The 12,377-nt window shown below is 35.6% G+C and overlaps 2 protein-coding genes and 1 pseudogene across 9 annotated transcripts in view; all 3 read right to left on the bottom strand.

The window, feature by feature from the left end:
- LOC128030791 (uncharacterized) overlaps window positions 1–12,377 on the bottom strand; it is a 77,070-nt gene that overhangs the window by 13,949 nt on the left and 50,744 nt on the right. For 2 of the 5 annotated variants that reach the window (XM_052618760.1, XM_052618764.1), the window contains exon 1: window positions 200–363. The exons of 2 other annotated variants lie outside the window; for them this stretch is intronic. The gene's annotated coding sequence lies outside the window, so the exon portion shown is untranslated. Of the gene's footprint in view, window positions 1–119; window positions 364–12,377 lie in introns of those variants that run through there. One more of the 5 variants, XM_052618762.1, reaches the window with a different exon arrangement.
- LOC128030794 (farnesyl pyrophosphate synthase) overlaps window positions 494–12,377 on the bottom strand; it is a 66,803-nt gene continuing 54,919 nt past the window's right edge. The window contains exons 1-10 of one of the 4 annotated variants that reach the window (XM_052618765.1): window positions 4,415–4,538; window positions 3,817–3,972; window positions 3,489–3,629; window positions 2,834–2,914; window positions 2,307–2,429; window positions 2,059–2,147; window positions 1,912–1,984; window positions 1,721–1,798; window positions 1,472–1,606; window positions 494–1,380 (exon numbers count right to left, since the gene is read on the bottom strand). In XM_052618765.1, the coding sequence (XP_052474725.1) occupies window positions 1,180–1,380; window positions 1,472–1,606; window positions 1,721–1,798; window positions 1,912–1,984; window positions 2,059–2,147; window positions 2,307–2,429; window positions 2,834–2,914; window positions 3,489–3,629; window positions 3,817–3,972; window positions 4,415–4,417 (1,080 nt within the window). In that variant the 5' untranslated portion in view covers window positions 4,418–4,538 and the 3' untranslated portion in view covers window positions 494–1,179. Of the gene's footprint in view, window positions 1,381–1,471; window positions 1,607–1,720; window positions 1,799–1,911; window positions 1,985–2,058; window positions 2,148–2,306; window positions 2,430–2,833; window positions 2,915–3,488; window positions 3,630–3,816; window positions 3,973–4,414; window positions 4,539–12,377 lie in introns of those variants that run through there. The other 3 variants (XM_052618769.1, XM_052618770.1, XM_052618767.1) reach the window with 3 other exon arrangements.
- Window positions 5,602–8,358, bottom strand: LOC128030793 (uncharacterized; annotated as a pseudogene).

Here is a 12,377-nt window from a genome sequence, read left to right as displayed (position 1 = left end):
AGAGTATTTAAGTGATGTCTAAGATGTGATGACGCCTCCTCCGTAGACTTCAATGGTTCTGTATCCATAATTTCACAATAAAAACGCATCGGTCTTTGATAAATAGTCGAATATCTTACCTTATAAACAAAACAACATATTTATCAGGAAAATCCGGCAATAAAACAAAACGCACAAAATGTAACACGAACAAAATTACCTAATTTCCAGAAGGATATAAAGGACTAGTTCTTCTTGATCTCGATTTCTATTCCATCGCACAAGCCATGACTCTGTAATTACTAAACGCCGTTATACTCTTTCCTCCCGTCTATCGCTCCGTCATCCACCCTTCCCTTCCTCTCCTCCTCTCTCTCTCATCCCATCCTCGAGGCCACGCCCCTCAGCAGCATCTCTCCTCTTCCGGACCAAACTGAGAGCAGCGAGCTCGAGACACTTCAATTGCACAGACTCATTCAAACATCTCCTCAAACAAGAAAAGTGCACGTTAAAAGAATGTTGATCACTTCTCTTTATTAAAAGCACATAGCTCGTCTCTCTATAATCCAAATTTACAGCAATCATGGCGATTGATGAATAACCGGATACGTGATATAGACATTCTGGTATAGTGTATAAATGTACAGTATAACCTAACGTGACAGATTTCACAAAAAAATTCTGTGTTCTGCATGGGCAGATATTTTATCTAGGTATTTCTTTGCTTATTTGCCTTTGGTTTGGTTTTGAAGGAATATATGTGCATCCATTCACTGGGATTGCATCTGCATTAATTTTCTCTTGTAAATATTTGTTTTATTCTTTACACCTTATTATACTTTCCATTTCTCTCTTATTTGCCAAAAGACATTGAAAATGCAATCCAAAAACCTGATGAAAATAGTATATATGGTTTTTACATAAATACCCCAAGTGAAACACTACCAGTAATTGTTTATGTGTGCTGTTTGTAATAGACCTCTGAATCAGTATACTTTATTTTTTTCTGCACGAATAACAGAGGGAAAACAAATTATTATGACAAATAATTAAACTCTTGACAGTATATTTAAAGTGCAGATAAAACCTACCATTTCTATATTTATTCAACCACTAAAATCCATCACTGCATATTTATTTGATAAAGGTCTGCTTGCTTAAAAACTCCATGTGTGTCCTTTCATATCTCAGAACCAGGCCTTATTTGTTTCTCCTGTATATTTTCTTGGCAAAATTAAGAAAAACAGCATGAGGCAGATTCTTGGCATGAAGCTGGATGAGTTTTTGAAGGCGGCGATAGCTCTCCTCCTCGTGTTGATGGTATCGAATAGGCATTTCCAGACTATCATACAAAGCTTTGACCCTTTCAACACTTTCAGCATCACTACGTCCATAACATGCCTGAGAGAAAGAAGGAAAATCTGTTAACTCTACTACATTAGTAAGCTTTCTGGAGTTATTTCCCTTTAGAAACTGTCCCACATTGTCTCACCTCTAGTTCGGCCCTCTGTTCGGGCGTCATGATGCCCAGTGCGGTCACCACCAGCCAGCTGCATTTGTTGTCCTGGATATCTGTGCCAATCTTTCCAGTAACGGCAGGGTCACCATAACAATCCAAGTAGTCATCCTGTCAATGACGAACATGTTCTGAATGCTTTGGTATAATACAACTAAGAGAAGATCTGATAGCATTGAGGAGACCAGGCTTCAAAAGTGATGCTTTATTACACTATTATTATACCTGTATCTGAAAGAACTCTCCCATCTCAAGTAAAATAGTTTTAGCATTGTTGTGTTCCGTCTCATTTTCAATCCCTGCCTGTAATCAAAGTAGAAAATGATTACAGAAATAATGCTTTAGATTTCATAAAAAATAAAAAATAAAAAAAAATAAATAAAAATCATTAATAGACATGTGTGTGCAAAACTCACCATGTACATGGCTGCAGCCACAGGGAGATAAAAGGAGTAGAATGCGGTCTTGTATTTCACAATGGCTTTGTACCTGAAGCAAATACACTGTAAATCAGTCAACGATTGGGCAAATAAGAGGTTTCAGGAGCTGAGACACCATCTCACCTCTCCATGGTGAAGCGATCAAGGTCAATTTTGTGTGGAGGTGCCGTCATCAGATCTAGAGCTTGACCCAGCTCTGTCTGGAAAGAGGTCTTGAAGAAAAAAGATTCAGGTTTAAGATTAAACAATAGAGACTGCCTAACAGGCTGTGCATTTTAATGAACAAGCTGCCAGTGTGCAACAATAAGTCAAAATATGCCCACATGTGGTACTGTGCTGTATCAGAGTAATGAAACTTTTGTGTGTGTTACCTCATTAAAAAGCTCGAGCAGATGCACATAGTAGCGCTGTCCTCTGCAGTTTCTGCGAAGAAGGCGGTAGATCGCTCCCTCCAGGAGAAAAGCATCATTAATGGCATCCAGACCAATGCCTTCCTGACAAACAGAAAAAGAGCATAGATTCATGGGAAACGTATCATTTTTAAAGAATATTATATAATATTATGAAGTTTATTAAAAAAATACTGTTTGTGATCGTACTTAAAAGTAAAAATATAATAAACAACAACTGCAACAATAACTATTAGTAGTAGTAGACTTACCCAAGCTTAATATCAAGAGAACAAAATGTTATATCGCTATAAAATGGCTATATTTTCATAATGTGTAATAAGATGACTAGATAACTGTTTTTAAAAAAAAAAGGTTTCTCTTCAATGGATGAAACTAAATTGACGGTAGTATAATTGTAATAGATCCAGTCGATATACACATTTGTTTACCAATACACACTAATCATCATGCACATATCTAAAAACAGGCATAAATGAATCAATCACCTTCTTATACCAACAGGGTTGACCCCTTCTTGTCAGGGATGCATCCATGATGTCATCAGCCACCAAGAAAAATGCCTGAAGCTGGGGACAAAAAAAAAAACATTACGCAATGCAAAATTTTATCTCTTTTTTTCCCATCACAGTTAAATGACTGACAGTTATTCAGATAGCAGGTATCCAGAGTGGCTAGTTACTAGAGTTTTGTTCATTCCTTTCCTGAAATCAGCCAGTAATCTCGAATAATGCACGAGATGGATCAGACTTGTCATTTTTCAAGTAACTGACCTTCATTCATTTTACACTTCTTTGATTTCACTTTTTTATTTAAATGTGAGTTTGAATTTTAATTATCACTATTTCTATATAATAACATTTTTATAAGGTAGATTTGCTTCATTGTCAGAAAGTGATTGTTTGGTTTATTTCCTTTGTCAGTCTCTATGTAAAGTCAGAGTAAATGTATAGGCTACTAAATGCAAATGGATTTCATCCAATATAATATCTTGATCTTATGTGTGGATCATTTCATATTAGTTTCAGATTTTTGTGCGATGATAAAACTATGAACAACTGAATCATATTGTACACCAGTGAGCGAACCGACTTGTCAGTAACCGCTGATGTTAGGTCAACTAAAAGTGTCAATTTCACACACCAGTTCAATGCACCATCCAACCAAAAGGGCTCTGTGAACTTCATCAGGGGGCAGTTCAGAAGGAGAGACCAGCTCCCGTAGCGAACCAATCACAGACAAGCCTCGGTTTCTCTTGCCTCCAGGAGCATTGTACTGAAGCACCTAAAAAAAAAAAAAAATAATAATAATTATACTTCAATACAAAAGAAAAGCCAAATTGACAAATAATACAAATCATTCAAAAGAGCGTTGTTTCAAGATGGTTTTAGATCTGTTTTAGAGTTTTAAACAGCAAATGATTTGTGTGTCACCTACACTATTTGTGAAGGCTGTGAGAGGTTTACTCTACCTCTCGGAGTCTGTTGAGCGCATCAGTGAGAACTGGATCAGTGAAGTCCTGCTCTGTAAGTTCAGACACCAGCTTTTCAAACTCCAAATCAAAGAGCTGAGCATCTGACATCTTCTTGCCTTTCTGCTGGACACCGTTACTGCACCTGCTGGCCTCCTTAAATTATGATCAAGCACCAAATATAGTGTGATGACAGAGACATAAATCAGATAAAGGCAAACATCTTTGATTAAGATTGGTGTATCACTTGTTAGATGTGGAAATAAAATATTGTCCTAAATTGAAAATCCATACAGTAAGTTACATGCATAAAAATCTGCAGAGCGCCAGTGCTAATGCACTGAGTTTAATTTGTATTAAAAGCCTGATTTAGCATACCTGGTATTACAGTAGTGACAGCTTTTTAAGGAACACTGCTAAACTCATTATATCCCGATTCAGGAAATAATGGGAGGAATATTACTTACCACGATCACACATTAACAATGTAAACATGATCGCACAGGCTTAAGCTTCACTAAGCAGCTTTAACATTACTTTTAGAGATAAAACGATTCTTGGCACACTTTTATCAAGTAAGAGGTTTACTCAAACTTACCATCACGAATCTGTCCTTGCTCACACTACTATCACACACATTTCTGTGTGCTTTTATTTCACCAGCGGTATGAAAAGTCAAGACGGCCCATAAGATCGAAGGCGTACCTCATATTGTAGTTTTTACGATCATTTGTTTCAGTCTGAAGGCTTCATTTTAAACTACAAGTACCGAGATGCTTTGCGCATGATCTGTTGCGTCGCGTACGCAAAAGCTCATATGACATCACGAACGTCCATTGGTTCCAGTAATCGAACGAGGATGGGCTCCAGAGAAATCAGCCAATGAAAAGAGACTTTCCACGAAGCAAAGGGTGGAGTGAATGCAAGCGAACCAATCAGATTTGGCAAACTCGTAGCACGATATAGCCTACGATAGATTGACAGTTAATATTTGTTTCTTCACTGTTGGACCCCAAAGTTAATTACTTCGCATGGTTAGGCGTGTGTGTGTGTGTGTGTGTGTGTGTGTGTGTGTGTGTGTGTGTGTGTGTGTGTGTGTGTATATATATATATATATATATATATATATATATATATATATATATATATATATATATTGACTTGCAAATGATGAGTACAATATAATGAACACAAGCGATTAATTAGTTAAGTCCAAAAAGTTGGCTTAGAAAAATAAAAGCAGTAGATACAGTAAAAAAAACATATAATAATAAAAAATAAAACGGTAAACGGCAGAGTAGTAGTATAAAGCGTTTATTATTATTTTTTAGCAAGAAAGCTTTTTGTATCATTAATACATGGAATATTTATCTTCATACAAAGACAAATTGATCATGTACAACCAGATGAAATGCTTTATAAACAAAGTATTAAGGAAGGAGAGAGAAAGCAAAAACTTTCTAAATATTTTCTACTTAAAAGAAATATATATATATATATATATATATATATATATATATATATATATATATATATATATATATATATATATATATATATATTTATATATATATATATATATATTATATTTCCTGCCACTTCCACTTTACATAAAGATCATGCATAATCATTTTTCAAATCATAGTCTGTATTTTTTAGTTAGGTAAACATTTATATATAGTATATTTATAGTCAAAATCTGTCAGTAGACTACAGTGTATATTTTAGGTTTATACTGTTTTACTTCATTGTTGTATGTCTATGTCCTGTTTCCATTTCGTTCCACTGTATGTCACACATGTAGCAGAATGACAATAAAGCTTAATTGACTTCATGCATAGTGTGTTTTTAATTGTAAATGGTTTGCAAGCTGAAAATATAATATGATTATGATCTTATAATATGATATTAAAATACAGGAACATAGTCAGCACTTTTTCTAAATCTTTTCTAACTTTTCTAGATTTTTAAATCCCCATAAATCATACACTTAGCCTGTTTTGGACTGACAGGGTTTAAAAAAAATCTTTTCTCTTCTTTTAATGAGACTCATGCAAACACTGCTTTTATCTCTAATGTTTCTAGTACAGTTGATGTTTTGTTTTTTTTCAATGAATCTGCTTTGTTTGTTGATTAAAACAATAATACATCTCGTCCCCTTGGAATTATAAGGTTCTATCTGCATTCCGAGTAGTTTTGAGATGTTGAGCTTAATAGTTTTTACATTCCATTCGACTAAGATAGAACCTTATTGTTTTTTTTTTATAAAAATCCCATAATGTATACAACATTTACAAAAAATCTATCACATAATGTAAATAACTTGTCACAGAATAACAATATGGGAATAACTAAATTTTGACAAAAAAATGTTAGATAGAACCTTATAATTCCAAGGGGATTTTTATACATAAAGACTGCTTTGGATACTAGCAATATTATAATCTAAATTGAGCTGTCATGACTATCACATGCTGCTGGACAGCAAAGATTAAATCTTAATATGGTAGTATTATCATGTATGTAGCAAGCTTGTAAAATACATATTGGTTAAATCTCTCAGAAGAATGATGCTTCTTCTTCTTCAGTGAATCCAGCTTGAACAAGCTCTTGACCACTTTTGATTTGTTCTGAAGAAGCAGCAGGTAAATATAGCAAGGAATTCTTGATCAATCCCTTCAAGTCTTGCAGTGCTCTTCTGGTCATACTCCTCTTTATTCTGCAGGACAAGCCTTAAAATCCCTTTCTGTGCCTCATCACAGCCGTTCTGGAGCAGGGTTCGCTCATGCTCAAATTCTGGTTTACTTGTATCCATGGCCATCAGTTTGCCCAGTGAACTGACACGGTCCATCAGGTACTTGCTGGAAACATCTGTGTATGTTCCAGAGATCATGTGGACCAGACTAGCGATGTTACAGGCTTGGAAAGCTTGGGTGTAGAGCAGATCTTTTGAGAAGAGTTTCGCATTGTAGGAGAGGGCTTGTGTTTCCTCTGATGTGGAGATAAAGTTTTTGAGAGTTTTGCTCCGGCTGGTTTTCACAATGCTGGAAACCATCTGAAAGAATTGAACCATCTTCTCCCACTGCTCCTTTACTCTCCCCATGGCATCCATTCCTTTGATCAGCATATTTATGGTAGTTTTAAAGTCAATCTCTTTCAGTTCACAATTTCTCATAGTAGCCAGGATGTCTGTTAGTTCCTTCTGGTTCTTCTCTAGGTTCTCCACAAACTTCTCATAGGTCTCTCTTGTCTTGTATTGTGCATTCTCTGTGGCCTTCTGAGAGGAACTCATGTTGGATGGAGAATTTGTGATGTCTTTGCTTTTCCAATCAAAAATATGAGCTGACTTGATCAGATCCAAGACCTCTTGTATTATTATAGCACTTTTGTCTTTACCACATTTGCCATCAGGTGCATATCTTGCCAGCTGGCTGCATATTTCCATGCCATCTTGGCTTATCTTCATAGCTTGATTCCTTGCTGGGCAGCTTGGGATTTTCTTCAAATCATCAGTGATTCTTTTTAACTGTCCATTGATGAAATCACTTTTTGAACGTTTGTTCTTCTGATCATACAGATTTGTCCAGTCAATGTCATCTTCCTCATTATACACCTTTATCAGCAGCTGGATATTCTGGACACATTTTAAAATTTCAGCAGACTTACTATAGGCATTTATTTCAGCAACCAAATCTCTTTTGCTTTCCTGATCTCTAACGTATTTCAAAGTACCCATCATTCTAGTTGCAGACCACATGCTTCTCACTGGGTGAGTAATAACAGATTCCCCTCCAGTAATCAGGCCTGTAACGTTTGGTGTTATCCCACTAACTCTGTCCATACCAAACATTTCCCAATGCAGAGCTTTCTTCTCAAGACCCTGATCCAGTTCCCTCTCTAAGGCACTCACTGCCTTCTGAGTCCTTTCCTTGGTCTCTTTAGCTGACTGTTCCCTCAGTTTACTCTCTTCCATCTTCTTCTTGACTTCTTCCATCTCTTCCCCATTAAAGTGCTCTGCATTCACACACGCTTCCAGCAGCTCTTGGATGATACTGATGACATCAGTGAATCGCTTTTCAGTTGCATCAGACAACTTCAGACATTCATCTGCAATTACTCTGATATTGTCTAGCTGATCTGGAAGATGTGCTTTGATAACTTCATCATTGCCTTGGAACAGAATCTTCACAGCTGTCTTCATGTAATTTGGAACTTGGGCAGTATGGAGGCGAATCTGATCCATGCTCGTATGGGCCGCATTAAAATCCCAAACCAACCAGAGTTACACACTTGCATGAGGCAAGCGCGAAAGGAATCAGGATATCTGATGAATTTAAAACCACCTTCAGGGGGATTTTTATTGATAGAGAAATCTGTTGAGGAAGAGATGAAAACCAGCTCTCCCAGGATGGCTATGGATAGAGGTGCTGGAGTCAGATACTCTTCCCAGTTGGCATAAGGCTGCATTATAAGTTTGGTTTGGTTCCTCATGTCCTCAGCAGTGGTAAGGCTTTGAGTAGATTTTGAGATTGCAGAACCCATTGATTTTTCTGTTCCTGCGTGCTCAAAGCCAAGACAACATTTTTAAAGAATTATACAAATCCCTTTTTTTTTCTATTTCTATAAAGAGAAAAAAAAAATCTTCAGAAATAATGTGAACTTTCAAAATAGGCCAACTTTGTCTACGTCAAAAATATAATTTAGATATGCAACCAACAGCACATTTTTCAATGTCGGCTCTTGGCTAGAGAAGAAGATAGTTTATGATGAAAAAGCATCAATGAGTAGATTGTTATAATGGTTGATACAATTCAATGTGCTCTATGGAGAGATCCTACTTTATATAAAAAAAGTAATTCAAATGTAAAGAATTGAATAGTGCATAGATTTAATTCATAGGCTTTTATTTACTTTATTAGGTCTCCATATATTTATTTATTTATTTGACAATACATTTTAAAGAATGGTAAAGGGGAAATATAGAGTAAAATTTAGTGAAATAACCAGATAATTACTGTAGTATAATGTTTTCAGTAATCCTGCAGAGACACCACATAATTACATTAGATTAGTTCAAATATCTTTGCACTCAGAATTTGCAATTAATATGAGTAATTAAAAATGTTGTCCAGAAATGGTGTCAACCTTTGCCAGCAGAACAATAACAGGTTGAAAACTAACTATAGATAATTTGGCTGGCAAAATTACATGAATTTATTTGTTTATTTATTAATTGACAATAAATCTATTAACTTTTGAATAGCACAGAAACACTCATAAAAAAAAAAAAAAAATCTGTAGCATCTGATTATTAGCTCAGGCAGGAAAAATAGACATAAAGATCCCCGCCTCACCTTTCAAAAGTGCATAATGTGGATTTCCAAATTAGTTTTGGGTTTAATTCTTCACTTTTCTGCTAAAGATTTAAACTCTTAAAAATATATGGTTATAATCATTTGAATCTAATTATATCATGCTAGCTACACTTCAGCTTAACTGCTTTCATTAACATTTAAATTCATTATAATTCATTAATACTGCAAAATAACCAAAGTAGTTGCCTTACCCTGTCGAAATGCCAGATGCTTTAAGTTCAGGTCTGTTAACAGTATGATAGAAAGGATGAAGCTGCAGATGCTTTTATATGTTGTCTGCACAAGAAGAAACCCCCTAGTTTTCCCCAAGTCCTTTGCATGAGTGAGGTAATTCCATTATAAAGTATAAAATGCATTTAAGGTGATACACACAAAGCAGTTTGGCCATTAAAACCATAGGGGATTTCTATGGTGGTAAGCTATAAAGGCATCTAATATTACATTGCTCAAATACCCCGGTCCTCAAGAATGACAAAGCATCTACGTTGGAAAAGAAAGAAACAGAGATAAAGAATGTGTATCTCATACATTTGCAATTACGAAAATGTATCTTACTCTAGAAATGGTCAAATCCAACTGTCATGTCATTTCATACCAAATCTTATATGTTTGTTATGTTTTGGGGTTAACTCACACCAAAATAATTTGATTTGTTTTTTGTTTTTACAATGTAGACATGGGAATGATTTTTTAAAGTACTAAAGAGCGGTTGTTATAAACCTGACAAACAGTTAGAAAGAGGAGGATTTGCATTTTTTGGTAATCTCTTAATCGGGTACTGGATGTCTAAGTTTTGAAAAGAGTATAACTGAAAGTCAGAAGGAATATTTGGGTGTGCAATATGTTTTGATATATTAGGTAGGCAGCATGCCAAGACCCTGCATCATTAGCTCTCAGAAATCTGGAATGCAATAACATGCATTTTAGTTAAAGGACGAGTTAATATTATAAATGCCTGGGCATCAAAAATGAAAGGTTAACTTGAGGATTTCTCTAAAGATTAAATACAGACCTACTACAGGACATCAAAATGTTAGTGTCCTAATGGAGATCAGTTTAGAGAAGAAGGGGACTGTCTTTTCACTCCAAGAAGCTATTCGAGACTGACTTTCAGTCTGTGTTGGTTGGTGACATGTAAAACTTGATGTTTTGGCTTCCTTTGGAATTATTTTCCTTGTAGAATAAGAAATTATACAAACTGAGAATATGCTTTTTCAAAGCAACATCTGACTCACTCTCGTGCTGTATCCTATACCGATATGCAAGGCTGAGACTCTCAGAATGATGCAGTTTATTAAAAGCAAATATAGAAACAGGACAAGACACTAGAGAACATCCAGTTGAAAACCAGAACCAAGCACATATACCAACTGAAGGACCTGACCGGGAAAAAAAGAAAAACAAGGTATTAAATGCACAAAGAACAATGTGGTTTACAAGAAACAAAACAATCAGGCAACGGAAAAGGAAACAGAAACACAAAGCACAAGATACAGGACTAATGAACAATTACAAAACACAAGAACTAATAACTCAAAATGACAGAATATTATAATTATGTACTGATATTGAGAACAATATCATTTTAGTGTGATATTGCTAATCCTTCGCCAGTCACCTTACTCATTACCTTACAATATTTGTCATCAATACCCTTTGCATCACGGGAATTTTCTATGATTTCAAGCTCCAAATACAGTGACTTAATGTATTTTTAAATTTGTTGTATACTACTGTATTTGCAATAACGGCCCCCGTGGCGACATTCCATTGAGGTTGTTTCTACAATGCCACAACAGCTTGGGACAGACTATACTGGATGTGTTAATGTTGTAAAGATTGTCAAATGTGTTTGCCCTTTGTGTCTGAAACAGTGTGAGGCTTTGAGTATTACTGTACTGTACATCAGAAATATACTGGGGTGTCAGTTTGCTGTCCGCATTCATTGTAGATAGTATCGTGGATTATAATGGGTTCTACAGTATATTGTCTTTTGTTGTGCCGCGCCATGATGCTCACATCCGAGGAAGACACTGATCCAGCGGGGCAGTGCTGCACGTTTATGGGGTTAGATTTCTGCCACAATTCTGCATGCAAAAGATCATGTTTTAAGCACACAAAAGCGCATATTGCACTTTCGTGATCTGTGGAGAAAATATCCATCTCGTAAAGAAAAAAATTAATCTTTAAATCTATTTTGAATTTAAAATAAGTTTTTGGATGTCTGCAGACCTTCTCTTTTGCATGTGCAACATTTTTATATTTAATAATTTATAATTGATATAGAATTATTCATGAAGACTGGAAGTGAAAAATGTCTTATATGCAGGTGTACATAATTATTATGCAGATTTTCTATTATCGAAACATGAGCCAAAAAAATGTATTTAACTCAGACTAAAAGTAAAAACTTATTAAATGGCCATGAGAAATATTCTAAACGTAATGCTATTCTAGAATTTGCAAAGTTAATGCATAAACATTGGACAGCAAAATGCTCAGTGGGTCAGCAAGGTCAGTCAAAAACGTGGAGAAGAAAAGATGAGAAAGTGAAAGTCGTGACATTTGCCAAGTATGGTGTCCCATACTCAGAATTGGTGCTCTGCATTTAACCCATCCAAGTGCACACACACAGCAGTGAGAAGGGAACACACTGTGAACATACACCCGGGTAACTAGTCCAAGTCTCTAACCTTCAGGCCAAAGATGCATGTTAACTGTAAAAGAAATAGGAATTAAGGTGAAGAATGCAACTGTGATTTCAATTGTGAAATCATCAGAAACCATTCAGTCTCCAGCACCACCATTTTACAGAACTTTAACTTACAAAATCCTAAAATTGACCCCATTTAATAATAATCAAATACTGAAGTGTAGTTATACATACATACATACATATACTGTATAGGCTTTATAGACAGATAAGTTCAGAGTAACTTGAAGTACCAGCACCACATCCTCTCATACAACTGTTTGAAGAATTTTTCTTACAGAATCTGGCAGCAAATTTTGGGAGTTCATTTTTTATATATATATATATCTGTAGAAGATAACCTGCTTAATAATGGGGGAAGTCGTGGCATAATGGTTAGAGGGTTGGACTCCCAATTGAAGGGTTATGAGTTCTAGTCTTGGGCCGGACAGAATTGTGGGTGGGGGTAGTGCATGAACAGCTCTCTCTCCACC

The sequence above is a fragment of the Carassius gibelio genome, chromosome A16 (genome assembly GCF_023724105.1).
Source record: "Carassius gibelio isolate Cgi1373 ecotype wild population from Czech Republic chromosome A16, carGib1.2-hapl.c, whole genome shotgun sequence".
In the NCBI taxonomy this organism is placed as follows: domain Eukaryota; kingdom Metazoa; phylum Chordata; class Actinopteri; order Cypriniformes; family Cyprinidae; genus Carassius; species Carassius gibelio.
This window is presented reverse-complemented; position numbering and strand designations above follow the sequence as displayed.